This window comes from Anoplopoma fimbria, chromosome 20 (assembly GCF_027596085.1).
Source record: "Anoplopoma fimbria isolate UVic2021 breed Golden Eagle Sablefish chromosome 20, Afim_UVic_2022, whole genome shotgun sequence".
In the NCBI taxonomy this organism is placed as follows: Eukaryota; Metazoa; Chordata; class Actinopteri; order Perciformes; family Anoplopomatidae; genus Anoplopoma; species Anoplopoma fimbria.
In genome coordinates this window covers 504,892-525,406 of record NC_072468.1, presented here as the reverse complement: position 1 = coordinate 525,406, position 20,515 = coordinate 504,892, and the positions used below count along the sequence as shown (strand labels likewise).

Sequence of the window (20,515 nt, the reverse complement as noted above, 5' to 3'; positions counted from 1 at the left end):
CATAATTTGCTTTCTCTTGAAAACAATCGGTATGTTTTAGATTGATCAATTGCAATTGATTCCCAGCTATTGTGGAAGAGTTGTGCATCATTAAATATGTCTAAAGCCTGTCAGAGAGAGGGATAAGGTCACATGTAGGATGGACTAGACCAGGACAAACATGACCCAACACCACATGTTGTACCTGAAAGGAACAAAGTGTAATGATGCTGATGGGTGGTAGCTTCATGTGGAGAAAGAGACATATTCACATGTCTACTGGAGATGAGGGATACGCATTTGCAGGAAAAGGGTCTCATGTTTACATGAAATAACCTATCCAGACATCATTTATACATTAATAATATTACCCACCCGATACAGTGGGTGGCAGCATTCACCCATCACGCGTCACAGACGGCATTACATTCAGGAGGAAGAAGAACATTCCCCCTCTGAGAACAACACGAAGCGAAACGTGACTGATCTGAGTCGCTGTCTCGCGTTTGCACCAGTCACTGTGCTTGTTAACTGTGTAAGTGCTATCGTTGTGTCGGCAGCTAGCTATACTGTGGTGTTGTTTGGGAAGAGGACAGTACCACAGCTCGGTGCTGGCCTTCAGAGACGGGGACGCTGCAGCTAGAGGCCTAGCTAGCTAGCTATGTGGCTATCGATGGCTAGCTAGCTAGCTATGTGGCTACCGATGGCTAGCTAGCTAGCTATGTGGCTATCGATGGCTAGCTAGCTAGCTATGTGGCTATCGATGGCTAGCTAGCTAGCTATGTGGCTATCGATGGCTAGCTAGCTAGCTACGTGGCTATCGATGGCTAGCTAGCTAGCTACGTGGCTATCGATGGCTAGCTAGCTAGCTATGTGGCTATCGATGGCTAGCTAGCTTACAGCGACATTATGCTGAGCTATGCTTCTTTAAGTTAATGCCCTCGTGTTGGATTAAGCCGGCTACATGTCACTCACGTAATCTTCTTACCGGCCATTGCTATTTGTACAATGCTAGCCGTGACACGGAGTAGCAACATGCTAACGTTAGCCCATAGGAAACGTTTCTGAACGTTCGATGCCAACGGCAAAGTGCTCATTAACGGTCGTATTGCGACAACAATAAGACATGTTAGTTGGATATGTGTCATTCATTTGGGACTGGTGCATTATGGAGTTGGTTCTGATGGCTTATAAGCCTCAGTTTACCTTCATTTAATTGCCTGAAAAGCTATTTTTTTCTTCTCATGACAGTTGGCATGTTGTGTTCTACTAGAATGGAGCCAACCATAGCATAGCCGTTAGCATAGCCGTTTGACCGTTTGAACGTTTGAACAGGGCCCTCTTCCCCTCTGCCCGTCCGGAAGGAGCACACAGTCCAACAGGAAGTGCTTTTCCATTGGTTTCAGCTCATCTTAGTGTTTCAGCTCATTTTAGTGCTCTGTCAAAAAGCAACTCGTGGCCAATGCGTCATAGCAAAACGCTGAGTTTTAAAATGTGAATGTTTCCTGTTGGTTCACTTTTGGTCTGACTATAGAACTTTGCCATCCAGCTGCCGCATAGCATTTCCTTCACAGGCTATGAGGTTTGGAAGTTCCACCGGGCATACAAAGGATTATGAAACATGAATGTAGTAAAATATGGCATACGTTTGACAGCTGTATGGTGTATGAAAATCATTTTGCTCACTTCTGGGTGGGAGACAGTTTTTCCCACGTGACGGCACATAAAACGCAAATGTAATGAATAGGAACTCTGAAGAGAAGGCGATTACACTTTCTACAGAACAACTACGAGACTATACTTCATCCGTTTGCGCCAGAGTATACAGAAGAGGAAATGTTGCTGAGGCGAGCAGAGCATGACAGGGCAACAAGAGGGGACACTGCCGCTATTGGATTAACCAGACCGCCAGCCTCTGGAATGAACAGACTGCAGCAGTGGTGTAGATTGCCAAACAATGCAATCCGCAACTTTGTTTGTTCTGCCATGAATGGGATATTTTGTTAGAGCAAGGTTGTGATGCAGTCGATGAACCTTTGAGGGACAAGACATCCTGATTTCTGCGCTCTCTCGCAAATGTGCAGTTAAATTTAGTTGTGCGTCCATGTAGCTAGTATGTTTTGTTTGCCATGGAAATTAGTCCTAAAATAGAATATTGTTTTACCTGCAAAGTCATAATTACTGTGATTGACAAGGCAGACGTGTTTTGGCTAGTAAAGCACCATTTTGAAAATGTCAACAATTTGGCAAATTTCTAATCTATACCCGACTGTATCTGTGGTCATGTACAGAATGTCAATTTCCATGATATATAGGCTCAGAGTTTAAGCTTTAAAACGGGCGCAACAAACGCAAGCATTTTTGATGAGTCCATTGTTGTAATAACACCACGCCGTGACCGTGTTGGTGAATTTCAGCCGAATGCGTCCTTGGTTGCTGGCAGTGAGGGCAGCCGTTCAAAATGCAAATAGAACATGTAGACATATTTTTGATAACGTTTGTAAAAGGGTCTATAAGCAGATGGTATTTATTTAGTTTGATCAAAAAAGCAAAACTACTGATTACTATTACCACACTGTAATAGTGACATTGACTAAATTACAATGTTTTTGTCATTGTTTTTATAGTCAGTTTTGGTTTTTTTTGGCTTGTGGTTCTGTTGAGTGACAGATTTTGAGCTGCTTTGGTTGGATCGTAGTTTTTTGCTAATGATAACAGTGATATTTGTCTTGCTGAGTAGTAACTGTGTCCCAATTGAAGAACTGCCTTCTTTCACGTCTGCTATTCAAGACCTAATTCATGATGGATCAACAAGGCTGTCCCATTCCGAAGGACCCTCCAAATACATTGGAAAAAAGGCCTGGTGTTATTGATCATTTTGTTGGTTGAATAAGTGGAACTACTTGGTGGTAATCTTGAAAATCTCGGACATACAATTGTGATGGGCAACACCTGGATTCACCACTAGGATCATAATCGTGAAATTGTGGCCATGGGGAGTCCCTTGTGGACTGTCGCATTCTGTGAGCTGACGCATTTTCAGTCTATTAGCCTACAGCCTCCGCAGGCAACAACTCTATCAGCATATTTCATTTGCAAGATGAATATTTGGAAAACCTGTTAAGCCAGTCTGAGAACCACTCTCAGAATTACTTGAATTTTACTGCTTTAGTTGAATTGTATATGATGAATTTTAATATTTAGCCTATGTTGGTTTTTTTTTTTTAGAAGGGTCTGATAAGGTTGATCCAGAACAATAGGGAAATGATTGTGCCAGATAGATTGTGTTGCTTTGTGTATTTTGACTCGCTGCCCTTTTTCCTTTTAAGCCAACGTTGGACTGCATTTTTGCATGTACTGGTGATGGGGGTGCCATTGGTGTTTTCAAAAATATCTTAGTATAAATGATTGTGTGATAAAGCGATGAGTCTTGTGTGGAATTTGATTGAGTATAAAGTGATTGCAATTTGGGTTTGAATTGTTCGAAAATAAAGGGAAGATGCTCTGCATTTATATTGTGGGTTGGGACTTTACACTCTAGAGCGTGAGCTACGGTAAATGTACAATTGTTATGTCAACCCCACCAATTTGATTTCACTGTCAGTTGTAAAAGCGAGTGTTGTGGACACTTTTTGCACTGGTGTCCCTTGTCTCTGATGTCTTCTGTCTCACATTGCTATTCCAGTTCAGTGGCTTTATAACGGAATGCCAGGAAGTGGACGCAGAGCTAGAAAAGCTCTGTTGGCAATAATGCTATTCTATACCCCTCTGTCTGCAGGTGCTGTTGTTTGTACTTCAGCATGGCGGTCGTCATCCGTTTACAGGGACTAAGGGTCACAGCAGGTTCCGAGGATATTCGCAAGTTCTTCACTGGCCTCAAAATTCCGGATGGAGGGGTGCATATAATTGGTGGGGAGCGAGATGAAGCTTTCATTATCTTTGCTTCGGATGAAGATGCAAGAAGAGCCATGACACGGTCAGGAGGTTGCATCAAGGGGTCACCTATTACTTTGCTACTAAGTAGTAAGGCAGAGATGCAGAACATTCTTGAAAAAAGTACAACCAATGTTGAGCTGGATCAGAAGAGGCGACTCGAGGAAAATGCAAGACGCGCTAGAAGATCTGTGGACCCTGAGGTGGGCAGGAGATCAGCTAGCAGATCGGATTATTCTCCCGTCCAGCACCAGAGGGCTTCAAGCACTAATGACTTTGTGCATGTGTTTCTGAAAGGAATGCCTTTCTCTGTGACCGAAGAGGAAGTCCGTGACTTTTTCTGTGGTTTACTTATTGATGAAATGATCTTATTGAAAAATGGAAATGGTTCAAAAAATGGGAAAGGTCTGGTCAAATTCGCAACAAGAGAGGATGCAAATGAAGCCCTGAAGAGGGATAGGGGGTACATTGGGTCGAGGTATGTGGAGATTTCCACAACAACAGCCGACGATTGGCGTCGGGCTACGGGTAAAGTGTCGATGGCTGTTAACACGGCTGATAACTTTGAAAGGGACCGGTCACCTGTTCGCCAGCAAAGGAATCCACATCATGTGAGGTCACAATCGCCTTTGGCTCAGAGGCCCGTTGCCTCCTCTGATGATGAGTACTGCGTTTTGGTAGAAAATCTGTCATATACAGTGGAAAAAGAAGACATAAAAAGGCTCTTTCGCAATACAAAGCTTGAGGATGACCAGATCCTGTACTTAATTGGCAGTGATGGGAGAAGAACTAGATCCACATTTGTGCTGTTCAAGACTTTGCGTGACTATTGTGATGCCTTATCTCCTGAAAAAAGGCAGTTTTATAACCGATGGATTTATACAAAGCCAATCTCAAGAGAGAAGATGATCAGTCTTCTGGAATCTCAGGGCGATGATATCGGACCTCCTGGAAACTCTGAAATGTTTCAGGAGAGGCCTCCGTCTTATGACTCAGAGAAAATGTGTCTGTTTGTGCGGAACCTACCATTTGATGTACGGAAAGTTGAGATCATGGACTTCTTCCTTGGGTTTAATATCACAGAGGACAAGGTGTTTGTGCTGCGCGACCATGAAGGTGCTGGAGTTGGGAAGGCTGTGATTCTCTTCCGGTCTGAGGCAGAGGCTATGAGTGCACTCTCTCTCAATGGACAAAGGTTTCTTGGGTCAGAAGTCATACTGAAATGCATTTCACGTTCTCAGATGCAGCAGTTGGGTGTTGAGCCACCACTGGTGCAAGAGCCAATTGTGCAAGAGCCGCTGCCAAGAGAAGAGCGGTATTCAGGCAGGAGAAGCGAAGCATCCTACCGCCCCGGTGATACAGAATATCCTGACTTTAGGATTCCTCATGATGGTAATATGCCAATGAGTAACACGCAGGCTCAGGCCTATGGAGGCTGTGATTATGAGCCCTATGCAGTCAGCCCCTACGCCCCACAAGACAGAGGTAATGGTGTTCGGGGTGGCTTTGGTCCCCCAGTGCAGCCTTTTGACAGTCCCACCTGCGTTAGGCTACTTAACTTACCATTTCAAATCAGAACTGAAGAAATCTATGACTTTTGCTACGGATTTCGCATTATCCCTGGATCTGTCTTACTCCAGTATGACCAGAGCGGAAAATCTAAAGGCACCGCAACTGCAGTGTTTGAGTCCCGTCAGGAGGCGCTAACAGCAGTTGAGGAACTGAGTGGAAGACCAATAGGTCCAAGAAAAATACAGCTATTACTTGCATGAAAGAGATCTCTTCATGGAAACTTACCTGCCCTAGCAGTGTAGTTTGGACATGTACACAATGTTGATTTAAGGGAAGCAATGGGCCTTTCTTTAATTTTTTCATATGATCTTTATTTTGACTTTTTGTATGGCATGGCTTTATGTGATTACGACTACAATAAATTTAGCGATGTATATTTTTTCAATCTGTTTTTTTATTTTTATTATTGTGATTAGGAAATATAGTCCGACTATGGGTTTTGTATTCTATGCTCATCCTAAAGTGAAGCACTACATTTTTATTTTCTCAATAATTGAAATGTTTTAGTTTAATTTATCAGCAAAATAGCATTGCAAATAATGTATGTAAACTGCTTTTTACTATGTGCGGCTTGTGTGAAAAGTGTTGTTTTGATAAAAAATGCATACCTTTTGAATTGTCATTTTTTTCTTCACAGATCTGTCACATACAGTGTAAACAAATCAAATTTTGCTTGCCATGTTAATCTTATGTATATAACTTGCTGGTTATTCACCAATTAAAAGGAATCAGTTACTGGCACCTGTGAAGATTAGGTTCAATAGGATACCCTAAAGTGGTTTTCTGTATTAGTATAAAGTTGGGATATACAGTGTTTGCCTTTTATAAAAACTAATCAGTTCAATAGCAAGACTCTTTGAATGAGATAATCACTAGGATGAGGGATCATGGTGATAATCTGTAATGTGTGTTTTCATTATTGAGCTCACCCCTTTCCTCTAATAAAAGAAAAAAATGAACACAAAGAGTGACTTAACATACATGCATCACTATCCTTGGGTGTACAGCAAATACAATGTTATAAACCTAACAATGTATTCAGCTCATATATAATCCAGCATATTAGTTAATAATGCAACATTTGAGCTTCATTTTCAACATTTCTGAAAGATCTCAGAAAGACTCAGAAACAGGTGCAAAATTCACTTCAACAAGTATATATAAACACAAATATGTTGTAATGAACTGCTGTTGGTGAATATCTTGGTGAATAGTTTCATATTCCCTATTGCAGCATTACAACACATTGACGTGTTGGATAAAGTCTGAGCTAAACCTTTCTTATACACACTCTGTGTAAACACCATCCAAGACTAGGCAACGTATTCCTCCTACGGGCTCATAATGTTCACAATAGGTGTATTCGTACTAAAAATAAAAAAAAACATTTTATTTTGAAAAACGTTCCCCGGAAGTTATGGTTGTGCCTTGACTACGTCACCGCTGAGGGACCACTGCAGGCAGAGCAGCGCGGAGCACCTGCTGAGGACTACAGGTGAGCAACTCCACCTAAACGTCTCTGTTTGAGGTGAGGAGCTGTCGGAACTCTTTCCTCTCCGGTGAGAGTTATCTGCAGGATGAAGGATGAAACTATGAAACTATAGTTTAGTTCAGCCTCTGCAGCGGTGACGAGCAGCGCGTCACCGCGTTGACTGGATGGTTCTGTTGGTTCGTTGCTGTTAAACGTGTTGGACCGTTAGATGAACAGAACAGAACCGCTGTGAGACCAGGCAACCAGCGTTTACACCTGTTTACAAAGCTGCTATATTCATTCCCATTTAGACTTGTTTTTGAATTTTTTAACATGTGTTCACAGTGTTTAATAGTTGATGTTGAATTATTTTGCAATTAACCTACTTAAGCAAACTGCCGAGTTGAAGTGGATTCTGTTGCAGGGCTCGGTAGCTGCTGAGCTACTCCCTGCTCAATACCCTGCTATTATTAGCCTGTTTTTAAGTCATTTAGCTCATTCATACTCTCAAATTATGTAAAATACTTATTTATATTTGTAATGTTTTAAAAAAAAAAACTTTATTTCATACCTCTCTTTGAAAAAAGATCACTTGAAATCTGTCATCTTAATAGTAGTCCCAATACATCCTCAGACTCCTGAGTTAAGAGTTAACACCATAATACCATTCCTGACATGCATCTCGTAGCTGTGACCCACTAACCCTACAGCCTAACTTTTTAAAGCACTGGTTTCTAAAATATTCAAACATGAATGTCTGCCCGTAGTTCTGCAGCACTACTCAGTGAAGCCTAGCACGCCTTGCAGAGTGTAGTAGATTTAAAACGTGTTTTAACCTCATTGACACCAGAATGGAGGTATCGAGGAGAAGAATCCTCCAGAAACATCTGGAGCCTGCCAGACCCCTACGCCGCTGCATCCCTTATGACATCGGTAAGCAGTCTGCACCAGCTGGTCAAACTTTATATTATTAAATATATTTAAAAGGTGTCGATTTTAAATGTTTTGTGTCAATATATGCTTATATGAAAATGTGATCACTATAGAGCCCAAAATAAATGCTGCTACATGTGCCCAGACACTGATTGAAGAAGAGAATCAAGAGGTAAGAAATCCCAAAGAAAACAATATTTTAGGGTTGCAACATTTTCATATTTGGGGCCTTGAAAGCAGACAGTGTTTGGCTTTTTTGATTGATAAATGACAAACAATTTGATTGATATCAAAATTATTTATTATTTCTTTCGTCTGTCGTCGATCATTTCAGCCCTTCAATATTTTAGTCTCACTCATTCAGTGTTTTTTTCCCATTGAAATAACTTTAAATAAACCATTTGCCAGTTAAGCAGTTGATATAGACAAATTTAGATATTCTAAAACTTTTCTAATGTTGCACTTAATAGAGAACTATTGGCATAGAGGAGTTCTACAAGATTGTCAACCTCCACAAACAGAAAGAAGGTAAGACACAAAGTGTTTTTAATGACAAATTAAATGTACAAGTTTCTGCGCATCTGGAAGCTGGGTGCTTTTATTGTTATGCTTGTATGTGTACTTTGAGCAGGGAGGTTATTTTTCTCAAATTGTTAGTTACAGTAGCTCTTTGGCAAAAGGCCCATGCATTGACAGAATAACAACTCCTTTTTTATCTAATTTTACCTTTTATTTTACCAGGAATATTTCCATTGAGATACAACATCTGTTGTTTGAGAGTCCTGGCCAAGATGTCAGCATACAAAGTTTCACATAAAAGCAATATGCAACGGGCTTAAACCAAACAGAAAGTTACATCAAACCATGAATAAGACATGTTCAGTTAGAGGACATGTACATTCACTGGTCATATAGTCCTTAATTCTGTTTTTAAGATTTTCCATTTGAACTAATCTACTTTAAGGTTAAAATCACATTTTGTCTATCTTTTGATTTTTCCAGATTTTAACTTTTTAAAACTGTATATAATGAATAATCATTTAATTAATATTAACTTGTTTAATCTGTATAAATATATGTGTCTATATTTTCATAGGCCGGATATCTTACACAAGAGATTTTTTAATTGGTCTGGCAAATTGTCCTGAGTCCAGGAAGAAGCCCGAATTTTTGCCAGATCACCCCATTGTCCTAATGACGCCAGTAAGTTGTATGTTGCTGTTCAGTTTTATGTTTGCATCCTCCATAAATAATAATAATGTTGTTTGGATTGAATTATGTTTGTGTACAATATTAACAGAGAGATCTTGGGCACCTAAGGCTTCATGAAATGAAGTGGAATGGTGGAAAAGATGACATGTGAGTTTTGATGTTTTAATGTGAACGCATTGTGCCTTTTTGACATTAGTAAATGAGATAATCTAGATTAGGATTTCAGTGATTGAATGCATTATTAAAATAATGTCATTATTTTCTGTTTTAGGGTGGCAGAAAAGCTTCACTCACCTTAAGAAATTTGAACTGCTGTTCACAACCCAAAAGAGTTTTTGTTGTTTGTTTGCTTATTGCTTTTCTTGGTGAATTTAATTTAACTTGTTATATTTTGCATGTATATTATTTTTGAATGTGAATGTGACCAATAACAGTTTGAAGTGAAGTTGCACAAAGTCATAATACTAAACACCATTTTATTGGCTTAAGTAGGAGTACTGCTTTTTTGCTTACATATTCTGCTGTGTAAGACTTTGACAAGAGTGTATTTACATTTTGAAAAAAAAACATAAGACAATAATAGCTATTGGTCAGCTGTGGAATTAATGTTTCGTTTAAAGAAACTTGTGTGGAGGAATTGCCATTTTATGCAGACTCGGCATATTAGTGTCTCACTAAACATGTTAACTTCTCTTATAAAGGAATGTTTGGCTCAACAGTTTTGTGTGGCGACATTTTCTTTCTTACATGAAATTCAAACTTAAAGCTGCAGTTTTGAATATATAAACTATTTATCAAATGAGAAAGACATTGCTCAACAAACACAGAACATAGCGCAACTCTGCAGCACTCCTTAGTTCTATTGAGTATTTTAGCGTTTTTCGGCTGATAGTTGCTTAGTTTTCTGGCTCTCCGCTCTCATCCTCATTTTCAGCCAAAGTCTGTGAGTAGCTGGAGAAGATTTCCCCACAGTGATGGGTAGAGACCAAAACAGAGCTGGAGAAAAAAAAAAAAAAAGCTTTAAGTGTACAGCATCAATCCTTGTATTCTACTTTATATATAAATGGGTATGGCATGTCTCATTTCCTAGATTTTTCACGTGGTACATCATCACTACAAATTAATATTTCCACATGATCAAGCTTTTTCTTCCTTCCACCCTCTATGCAGCGAATGAGAATACTCTACACTGCAGGTATTTGTAAATGGAACCACGCATGACCACTGCACTCAATAGAAAGTAAACAGATTCAATTCAATTCAATTCAGTTTATTTTGTAGAGCCCAGAATCACAAATTACAAATTATTCAGTGACTGAAAATGTCCTTAGACATCACATCCTCTGTCCTTACACCCTCACATCCTCTGTCCTTACACCCTCACATCCTCTGTCCTTACACCCTCACATCCTCTGTCCTTCCCTCACATCCTCTGTCCTTAACCCTCACATCCTCTGTCCTTAATCAATCTGTCCTTACACCCTCACAATCCTCTGTCCTTAGACCCTCATCCTCTGTCCTTACACCATCCTCTGTCCTTAAAACATCCTCTGTCCTTACACCCTCACATCCTCTGTCCTTACACCCTCACATCCTCTGTCCTTACACCCTCACAGTCCTTAAACATCCTCTGTCCTTAGACCCTCACATCCTCTGTCCTTACACCCTCACATCCTCTGTCCTTACACCCTCACATCCTCTCTCCTTACACCTCACATCCTCTGTCCTTACACCCTCTACATCCTCTGTCCTTAACATCCTCTGTCCTTAGACCACATCCTCTGTCCTTAACCCTCACATCCTCTGTCCTTAAACAAAACAGATCTGTCCTTACACCCTCACCTCCTCTGTCCTTACACCCTCACATCCTCTGTCCTTAGACCCTCACATCCTTGTCCTTACACCCTCCATCCTCTGTCCTTAATCACATCCTCTGTCCTTAAGTCCTTACACCCTCAAGCACGTCCCTGTCCTTACACATCCTCTGTCCTTGAGACCCTCACATCCTCTGTCCTTAGACCCTCACATCCTCTGTCCTTAGACCCTCACATCCTCTGTCCTTACACCCTCACATCCTCTGTCCTTACACCCTCACATCCTCTGTCCTTACCCTCACATCCTCTGTCCTTAGACCCTCACATCCTCTGTCACAGGAAAAACTCCCTGTCCTAAAAATCCCCTTTACAGGGAGAAAAAACCCCTTTAACAGGAAGAAACCTCTGGGAGAACGACAGAGGAGGGATCCTTCTCCCAATGTTATTCAAAGTATTTTTTTCAGTCATTCAGTGACTGAAAAAGACTTCAAGTGTTTCATTTTTACAGACCCAGAGAACAAAACAGTACTTAATAATTTAACATCACAATTTTTTCAAGATATTGTACACCATTCTTCAAAAAAAGAACTTGAATTCAACTGTAGTTTACAACAGTAAAAGTTGTGAACTTTGGAGCATGATGAGTGATTTCTGACTCTAATGGTGAGTTTAAATGAACAAAACAGATGTTTTTATGTTCACACCCCGGTGTGCTTTTCCGTGCGGCCATGAGTGAATAAAGCGAAAGCACGTCTGCTGGTTAGTCAGCTCTGTGTGAGCAGCTCTGGTCCTCTGATGATGAATGGGCTGTCCGGACCTGCTGACGTCACCGGGAAACCGAGAAACCGGCAGTGAAACAGCAACACACCGACAGGTAAAGGTCCGTCCAGGGTTCGTTCTCCGGCTGGTTTATCCTGAAGGTGATTCAGAGCTCATAGTCTCTCTCTCTCTCTCTCTCTCTCTTCCGCCTTTCAGCGACAGAGAGCCGCAGTGTCCGTTCAGAATATAGACGTGTTTACCGTGTTTTAGATATATAAGATCCTTATAAGTATCCTAACTGTGTTTGAGGTGAGGCACTTCTCTTGTTCTCGGTTACTGACTCACAGCTTTCTGTTTCAGGAAAAATGAATTCAAAGGAAGAGAAGTGGAGCGAATCATGCAGCAGGTGAGTTCAACTAAAGGAACCATCAGTTCAGTGTTGTGAGAACAGAGGTAGAGGTAGAGGTAGAGGTAGAGGACTGTCAGGTTCTGCTGTCCGGTACATGTGATGAGGACACAGGCTGGATGTGTTCTAGTTATATGTTAAATGATTGTACTTGTCTGTGGTTCAGTTAGGCCTGTATACGTGATTACATTACAATGGTATTTGAAATGGCAGTACATTTACAATCTACATAGTTTACAATTAATAGTTGAAATGAAAATTGAAAAGGCAGATTACATTACATTACATTACATTATATTACATTACATTACATTACATTATATTACATTACGTTACATTACATTACATTACATTACATACATTAGCAGACGCATTTTATCCAAAGTGACTGACTCACAGGAAGTGTATTCAACATAGTATTCAAGAGAACTACTAGTCACCAGAAGTCAGGGCAGATAGACTTCTGCTTAAATGGTCATTTCACGTGAGTCACATTTTCTCACTTAATTCATTTCCTCACTCTGACTTATGTAATGTAATGTAATGTAGAGGTTCTCTAAACTCAGTTGCTTGGGTTCACCCAGCTAAAAGTAGAAATCAATTTCATTAATTCAAAAAATAGTGTGTTTAAATGAATAAATGAATGAATTAGGTTAGATTCAGTGCTATTTGGTAAATAAAAGAAACTCCTCTGTATTATGCAATACAGACTACATCTTCCAAAATGTCCATTTAATTAAATCAACACTTTTCAAACTGTTTAAACAAAAACTTTAAAAAAAATGTTCTCCCAGATGTAAGAAGGACTAACTGCTGGACCGTTATTTGACTGTATTTTTAGCTAGATGTACCTAATGAACTGTATATATTATATATATATATATTATATTAGTGTATATATTGTTATATTGTAGGAGTGTGGGAAACACGGAGTAAATAACCGTGGGCTTTATTTCACACTCTGCATTCGCTCTGACAACAACAACACACACACGCGTCCCCGTCCCACCTTATACACGTCATCAACCCGCTAACGGTCATGGGTAATGTAGTTGAATCAACCTAACAAGTAAATATAACGTCAATATAACAAGGCTAGCACATTGTGAACTCTGACCAGTGTTGTCCTGCTAGTGAGTGGTCACTACAATATATAACTGTATGTAGCAAGACTATGATACCCTGATACAATGTAGGAATGATTTATGTATCTGCTGCTCAAAGCATGATAATAATAAAGGATTATCTTATCTTATAAACCTCCATTTGATGAACTCAACAGTAATGGTTTGTAGCAGAAAAAGGTTGTCAGGCCTGGCTGCAGAGCCGGAGGTTACAACATTGTAACCCTAGTTCTAAAAGCATAGACAGAACTATCTACCAAGGGGGCCCTGTCTCTTTTTTACCTTCTTTTTTTTCAGTACATTGACAGCAAAAACTAGAGTCAGTTTTTTTGTATGTGCAGACACCTTGGCCAATAAACCTGGTTCATATAATTTACAACCGGAAGCATTTGCATGGCTAGATAACACGGGGTTAAGTGAGAAAATGTGTATTTTAGATTTGGTTGATTTGACCTGGAATGGAGATGACCAACTTTCCCATTTAACAAGCCACTACATGAATGAGGTGAAATGAAATTGATTATCAGCCTACAACTAAACTTCTATAATCTTTTATCCCCCCTAAGCCCTGTTTTTGTGCACAACCCACACCTGGAAGGGATGAAGGATGACATCCTCTACCACTTTGGTTTAGGAACCGGAACTCACGACCTACCAGCTATGTTTGGTGATGTCAAAGTAATCATTTTAATGATGTAAAAATATCTATATTTATATAATATACATATCATATACTAATATATATAAAACTTTGTGTGTGCGTGTTTTCTTTCAGTTTGTGTGTGTCGGGGGCAGTCCTTGGAGAATGAAATCATTCACTGAGTACATTGCTGCTGAGCTCAGTATTGAAGACCCCAAATCAGAGTACCCAAACATCTGTGCTGGAACGGACCGTTATGCTATGTACAAAGTTGGCCCTGTACTGTCTGTCAGTGTATGTAAGACCTATCATGACATGTAAATAGTAGTAATGGTAATAATCTGTGTGCCTAGTGTACTTCCATTTAAAAGCTACATATCTTTTTATGACGCGTGACTCGTCTGTGCTTTATTTTGCAGCATGGTATGGGAATCCCATCAATTGCCATAATGTTGCATGAGCTAATAAAGCTCCTTCATCATGCTTGTTGCACAGATGTTACAATTGTACGCATTGGAACATCAGGTGGAATAGGTAAGCTTATTGTTATCCTAAATGACTGATAATACATCTGATTATTCATGTTTTGGGTTAACAAGGATGCTAGTTTCCCTGTGATTCTATAAATGAAATTGGGCCATTTTAGCCGTTATGACTACTTTTTAATAGACTGTACCACTAAATTACAAATTAATTTAAGACATGTGTTAACTGAAATCATTTCAAATAGGAGGCTTAAGAATTGTTGTTAAAAGGAACATGGTTCTTATTTTACTTATTATAGTCTGTATGAATCCATGTATGAAAAATACTTCTTAACTGAAACTTTCTTGACTAGAATTTGTTCATCTCACTTGTCATTTTTGGTGTTCAGGGCTTGAGCCTGGAACAGTTGTTGTCACCAAGCAGTCCATGGATGCCACCTTCCTGCCCAAGTTTGAGCAGGTGATCCTGGGGAGGACGGTGGTGCGCAATACTGATCTCGACCCAAGCCTGGCTGAGGAGCTGTTACAGTGCAGCAAGGAGCTCAACCAGTTTGAGACAGTGATAGGCAACACCATGTGTACACTGGATTTCTATGAAGGTATGATTTCTGATGCACTGATGTGTGAATCACATTTATTTTCATAAAATATTCTTCTCTTGATATCTTTTCTGTCTGTCTGGTCAATCACCCAGGCCAAGCCCGTTTGGATGGTGCCTTCTGCTCCTACACTGAAAAGGATAAACAGGATTACCTCAATAAAGCCAGTGAAGCAGGAGTCTGCAATATTGAAATGGAGTCATCAGTTTTTGCTGCTATGTGCAAGCTGAGTGGTCTACGAGGTAAGAAAATACAAAATCAGCACGATAAGAGGAGTTTCCCATAGCTTCTTTGAGTGTCTAACATTTATTTCTTGTTGTGTAAAGCGGCTGTGGTGTGTGTGACTTTACTGGATCGTCTGAAGGGGGATCAGCTGAGCAACTCTCCAGAAGTTCTTCACAGTTACCAACAACGTCCTCAGATACTGGTTGGCAACTACATTAAGAAGCAGTTAAAGAAAAAAAGCTCTTCGTAGCCAAGTGCAACAGTTATCACATTGTTATGCAAGCATACATAAAAAATGTTGTATACATTCTTTCGGAACAATAGCCATATCTTTAATACCTCCATCACTATATTTTGAAGTTATGTACTGACTTGTAGTTATCCTTTGGCAATGTCTTAATATATTCATATATTTTTATTTTTATATTGTATTGGCTCTGCCGTCTAAGACCAGTCACTATTGGGTTTATACCTGCATGCATTCGCACTGGTGAGGATTTTTTTTCGCACCCTTCCGCTCTGAACAGGTCCCAGTAATGTCTGCACTTGCCATGTATAACAGCTGGGCGACCATATTTCAGCTCCCATTTTCCGTGAGGCTGGCAGTACAGCCTGCACCTGCTCGCAGCATCATAGGTGAAGATGTCTACCAGCAGGGCCACTGGCCAGTCGCTCCTGCTGTGGCCTTGCTTCCCAGAGCTCAGGCCCTCTGAGGAGGCAGCTTTTTATCGACCCTGGAAGACTGCACCACTAGTGAAAAAAACAAATAGAAATGACTGAGCATGCGAGTGTGGATAAACCCAATAATGGCAGCTCTTTGAGGGCTACACCTACACTCATAGAATTTAGAGTCACAAAACGTAACTTAAGTTACTAAGGCACTATCTATTAACCGTTATGTAGCAGCATAGTCATCAAATATGTCTTATTTAAGGCTGCCTTTGTTCTATACAACCTGTTAAGATTATTTTTTTTACCTTAAACCTGCATTAATTCAGGACTTTTGGTTAGTCTATGTATACAATGGTGCTGTGACAAAATTACCTGAAACTGTCATTATAGAAGTGTTTCACAAAAACAAAACAAAAAAGACTGATAACTTGTGCCCTTATGATGGTATTGGTTGTGTTCCCATCCAGAGTAATTGTATGCAGAGTGTATGTTGCATTGTACAATAAGGCTAATGTAATGTTTCCAGAAGTTTCTTTCAGAACCTAAACACTGTATCCAAATGTCAATCACTTTTTGAGAAGAAAGTCCACTGAATGTCTTCACACTAATAAATGATCATGCAGTTGTATGTTCTGACTCATTATATGTTCGCAACATCATACAGCTTTTTTTCAAGAAGCACTATGTGTAAAGAAGGTTTGTTGCTGTATGACCAACATCCAGACTGCTGACTTTTTAAATATAACAATTAAAGTTCCTGAAGATGATCTCAATTGATTTCTATTAATTTGGCTTACAAATGTCATTCCTTCTCCTACATTTACGCCCACTCAAGAACATTTGCCTCCTGTCTTCAGATCAGCCAGCTTATGTGTAGTTTTAATGATAATGAACAGCATTGTAATCATTATTGAGATACACGAGCTATTTTGGATGACATTTGTTAAATAACTGCTCCTGGCTGTCACTATGCAGGCCAACACTGACGTGAGATGACGTCAACGTCTCAATTGGACGGTCTGACTAAAAGCATTTCTATTATTGTGGGTGAAATAGTCCCAAATGACAGCAGACTGGCTGCTCGTAGTAGTTTGTAGCACTTACTATATTCAGATTAGTCTGTTGCAATTATTGTTTTCGTAGTAATCTGCCTCTGCACTATACTTTTGCTCTGGTTTATGCTTTAAGATGCTTGTTTAAGAAAGGAGATGCACTGATGACTTCTGGTGACTAGTAGTTCTCTTGAATACCTATGTTGAATACACTTCCTGTAAGTCGCTTTGGATAAAAGCGTCTGCTACATGACTGTAATGTAATGTAATGTAATGTAATGTAATGCTCAGTAAAGTAGTCTGTAGTATATCTTTTTTTATTATTGCCAGATCAATCATGTGTCTTCATTAGAATGACTAAACACATTGATGCTGTGGACCTAATTTCTCATATATGTGGATCCAAAGAAACACACAAGTCGGAAGTTCCCTGTTTTAAAGAACACATGTATGACTTTAATCTATATGTTCACACACAGGCTGCTGAAACACGCTCTGCGCGTCCCCGGGCTGGAGGAGGGCCTGCCTGCGCGCTCCCGCGAGTGCCCTCCTCCTGCTCGTCTCGGTTCTAACCCGGTCTGTTCGCTGACTCAGTGCCTTCAGCAGCATCACCGCTCACCTGCACAGAGATACAGCATCCTCTGCGAGAAACACAGCAGCCATGAACAAAACAGCAGCCGGTAAGCCTGTTCAGAGTGATAAACCCATGCATGGATGCACTGGGTTTATCATGAAGGGATGGATGCATTGATGGAGTTGTGACAGATCCTTTCTGCATAGAGCCCATGTCGGCCCGGTATTGTCTAGTGTTCGTGTTTCTGTCAAAGCTCCACAGAAATGTTCTCTTTTGAATGATTAAAACTCTACATTTAATCCCTTAATGTTCCTCCATCGACTGTGACCCTATTGTCTCAGCTGCAGAGTGTTAATGATGATGATATGTGGGCATCCTCCGTCACCTTACTGAATGTCTTCTTCATTATCCTCATCTACGTCAATGTATTGCTGTTCATTGTCTCTGATCATATGTTGTGTAACAGTGTATAACCAGATAACAGGGATTGGCCCATGACAGCTTTATTTACTGGCCCAACATGCAGCACTGCAGACGGCCCCACCCAAGATGCTGCTGCCATGTAACCGACAGAGCTGCTCATCCGTCTGACTCTCATATACTTTGCTATAGTTAATGCTATGATTATTCTAAAAACATCTTTATGTACCCAAAAGGTCTCATGAACGTGATTGTTTCATCAGATTATTTATTTGGGCTTGCTCCTTTAATTCGTGTCTATCCTGATTTCTTCTTTGCAAATGATACATCACCCGCTGTGAACGACATGCTGTTAATTATTCGGGGGAAAAATACCCTATTGGTTTTTACAAAAATGCAAATTAGGCGTAGGAGCTAGCACTCTGAATCTTATATGAACAGATGAGACTATAGCCTGCATTAGTCATCTCCTCTGATGGACAGTTATTGTTGAAGGCCAATGCATTTAGCATATGTGTTTCCATGGGTTTGTTTAGCCTTTGTACACATATCTAAAACATTAGTGGTGCCTCAACATAAGCATCCCATTTGGTCTGTCTAAAATACAGCAGGGTGTGCAGACTGCCTTCATGATGGTATGTGTGGTGGCAGAGATGCAGCGGAGGAGACAGGTGTATGTCGGGTGGGAGGCAGGCCAGCCCTGCAGCAAGAGGCCGCTTCACACACTGGCCTTTGCAGCAGAAGGCTTAGCAGCACAATCTGGAGCCATGTGGGCACTTTGACAAATACAGGAGAGGGCAGGGGAAAAGTCGCAGAATTTGCAGATGAGATTAAAAATAGACTGTAACCCTAAATCTAGTATAAAAGTCAAGATTATTTATCATCTGCATTTGATTGCTGTGACGGCAACATTCAACAATAAAGTAGGTTTATCTATAAGACAGATGGATATACGTGCTTCTTCTTATTGTGCAGGAAATTGGAAATCTTGCACTCGCCTGTCTATTCTCTGATTTTATAAAGGGAAATTAAACAAGGCACTCTGATTTCTTGATTCAAATTAGTCGCAAATGTCTTTAAGATCCAAGAAAAGATTCATCCTTGTTAAACAATAGGGCACTTAGATACATTTCAGATGTATCGGTCATCGGATGCTCATTGATTTCCCTTTTCTAATTTTTAAATATTAATTTGAAAATATCTAAATAAGTATATTTATTAATACGTGACATTGTTTGTTCAGTGTTCTGTGGTACTGCGAGGAAACCTTACATGTCAGTTTTCATGAGTAACACAGAGAGACTCACTAGGCTGCTACGGTGTGTTTATGTTCCCACAGCGTACAAAGAGAAGATGAAGGAGCTGTCGGTCCTCTCCCTCATCTGCTCCTGCTTCTACCCAGAGGCACGCAACAAGCTTGTGTGTGAGTTTGAAGGTATGGGTCAGCTAGAAAAATCGATTTTCTTTTGGATCAAACCAATTGCCCCCCCGTGGATGTTTGGTCTGCCCTGTAAATACAGACAGTAGTATAGTGACATATTGTTGGACTGATATATTGTGTTATTGGACATTGATTTTTGCTGGTATCATCATCATAATTGTCTTATTTACAGACATGGAGGTGAAAGCTATAAACAAGCGAGCCTCTGGCCAGGCCTTTGAGGTGATTCTCAAGCCTCTGTCGCCTGTGTCCGATGTGGCCCACAACCTCCCCTCACCCCCAAAGAGGGATATCTCCTTGGAGGACATTGAGAAGAAACTTGAGGCTGCTGAAGACCGGAGGAAGGTGAGTATTTTACCTTTAGCTTTGGGTGTTTAAAGTTGGATTGTATTTTAAACCATTCAAAATGAATCAGCTGATCTAATATGTTTCTCTCTCTGTCTTTAGTATCAGGAGGCCCAGTTGCTGAGGGCTTTGGCAGAAAAACGAGACCATGAGAGGGACGTGTTGCTAAAGGCTATGGAAGAGAACAGCAACTTCAGCAAGATGGCTGAGGAGAAGCTCCAGATGAAGATGGAGCAGATCAAGGAGAACCGTGAAGCCTATCTGGCAGCCATGCTTGAGCGTCTACAGGAGAAGGTGAGAAATGCAGAGATCTCAGTTGTTTGTGATTTCTCTGGGTCCACCATTAGACTAAGAATAACCGAGTTTGGGCGCCGCCTGATGATGACTATTCTCTCTCTCTCTCTGTTGTTGTGTTTTCAGGAGAGACATGCAGCTTTGGTGCGCAAGAACAAAGAGCTGAGGGAAGAGCTGACAGCGTGAGCCTCGCACAAGTCCTGCCTTCCATGGTCCATCAACGTCTCCCCATCAAGTCCCACCCCCTTTCCTCGCCAAACCCCGCCCTCACCCTCCTCAGACACCCAACAGACACCCAATCCTGGAGGCTGAGAGGTTTGAGGACCTCACCACCACCATCACATCACAACACAACACCAGTATTCCCCACTATCAGTATTATCAGTGGATACAAACATCGTTAACCATCATCTTGAGAGTTTTGCAAATTTCCCCGCTGCGTGACTAATAAAGGATTATCTTATCTTATCTTATCTAATTCATTTGTTGATTTTAGAGAAAATGTGAGAATATGGCTATTGTTTTGTAAATATTTTTTCTTAAAGTCTATCTCTCTATCTTTCTC

General features: G+C 40.5%; 4 protein-coding genes across 9 annotated transcripts; all 4 read left to right on the top strand.

Moving 5' to 3' along the window:
- Positions 1–242: 242 nt before the first annotated feature.
- rbm12bb (RNA binding motif protein 12Bb) lies at positions 243–6,437 on the top strand. The gene is made up of 2 exons (XM_054621691.1): positions 243–514; positions 3,758–6,437. The coding sequence occupies exon 2, from the start codon at positions 3,780–3,782 to the stop codon at positions 5,682–5,684; it is 1,905 nt and encodes a 634-aa protein (XP_054477666.1). The 5' UTR covers positions 243–514; positions 3,758–3,779; the 3' UTR covers positions 5,685–6,437.
- Positions 6,438–6,849: 412 nt separating this feature from the next.
- On the top strand, positions 6,850–9,811 carry gra (granulito). 4 transcript variants are annotated; one of them, XM_054622163.1, is made up of 7 exons: positions 6,850–7,012; positions 7,806–7,888; positions 8,002–8,060; positions 8,359–8,416; positions 8,985–9,091; positions 9,189–9,247; positions 9,372–9,811. In XM_054622163.1, exons 2-7 carry the CDS (start codon positions 7,807–7,809, stop codon positions 9,397–9,399), a joined length of 393 nt encoding a protein of 130 aa, XP_054478138.1. In that variant the 5' UTR covers positions 6,850–7,012; position 7,806; the 3' UTR covers positions 9,400–9,811. The 4 variants fall into 4 exon arrangements, with proteins under 4 accessions (XP_054478138.1, XP_054478136.1, XP_054478137.1 ...); XM_054622161.1 differs by having other exon boundaries at positions 6,851–6,979; XM_054622162.1 differs by having other exon boundaries at positions 6,851–7,043.
- A 1,855-nt stretch (positions 9,812–11,666) lies between these two features.
- On the top strand, positions 11,667–16,566 carry upp1 (uridine phosphorylase 1). Of its 3 annotated transcripts, none has more exons than XM_054621823.1 (8): positions 11,667–11,834; positions 12,034–12,079; positions 13,770–13,881; positions 13,979–14,137; positions 14,263–14,377; positions 14,718–14,927; positions 15,023–15,169; positions 15,254–16,566. In XM_054621823.1, the coding sequence occupies exons 1-8, from the start codon at positions 11,717–11,719 to the stop codon at positions 15,400–15,402; spliced, it is 1,056 nt and encodes a 351-aa protein (XP_054477798.1). In that variant the 5' UTR covers positions 11,667–11,716; the 3' UTR covers positions 15,403–16,566. The 3 variants fall into 3 exon arrangements, with proteins under 3 accessions (XP_054477798.1, XP_054477799.1, XP_054477800.1); XM_054621824.1 differs by having other exon boundaries at positions 11,704–11,788; positions 15,254–16,565; XM_054621825.1 differs by having other exon boundaries at positions 11,720–11,794; positions 15,254–16,565.
- A 2,645-nt stretch (positions 16,567–19,211) lies between these two features.
- stmn2a (stathmin 2a) lies at positions 19,212–20,136 on the top strand. The gene is made up of 4 exons (XM_054621924.1): positions 19,212–19,305; positions 19,484–19,656; positions 19,759–19,950; positions 20,077–20,136. The coding sequence occupies exons 1-4, from the start codon at positions 19,224–19,226 to the stop codon at positions 20,134–20,136; spliced, it is 507 nt and encodes a 168-aa protein (XP_054477899.1). The 5' UTR covers positions 19,212–19,223.
- The last annotated feature ends 379 nt before the right edge of the window (positions 20,137–20,515 follow it).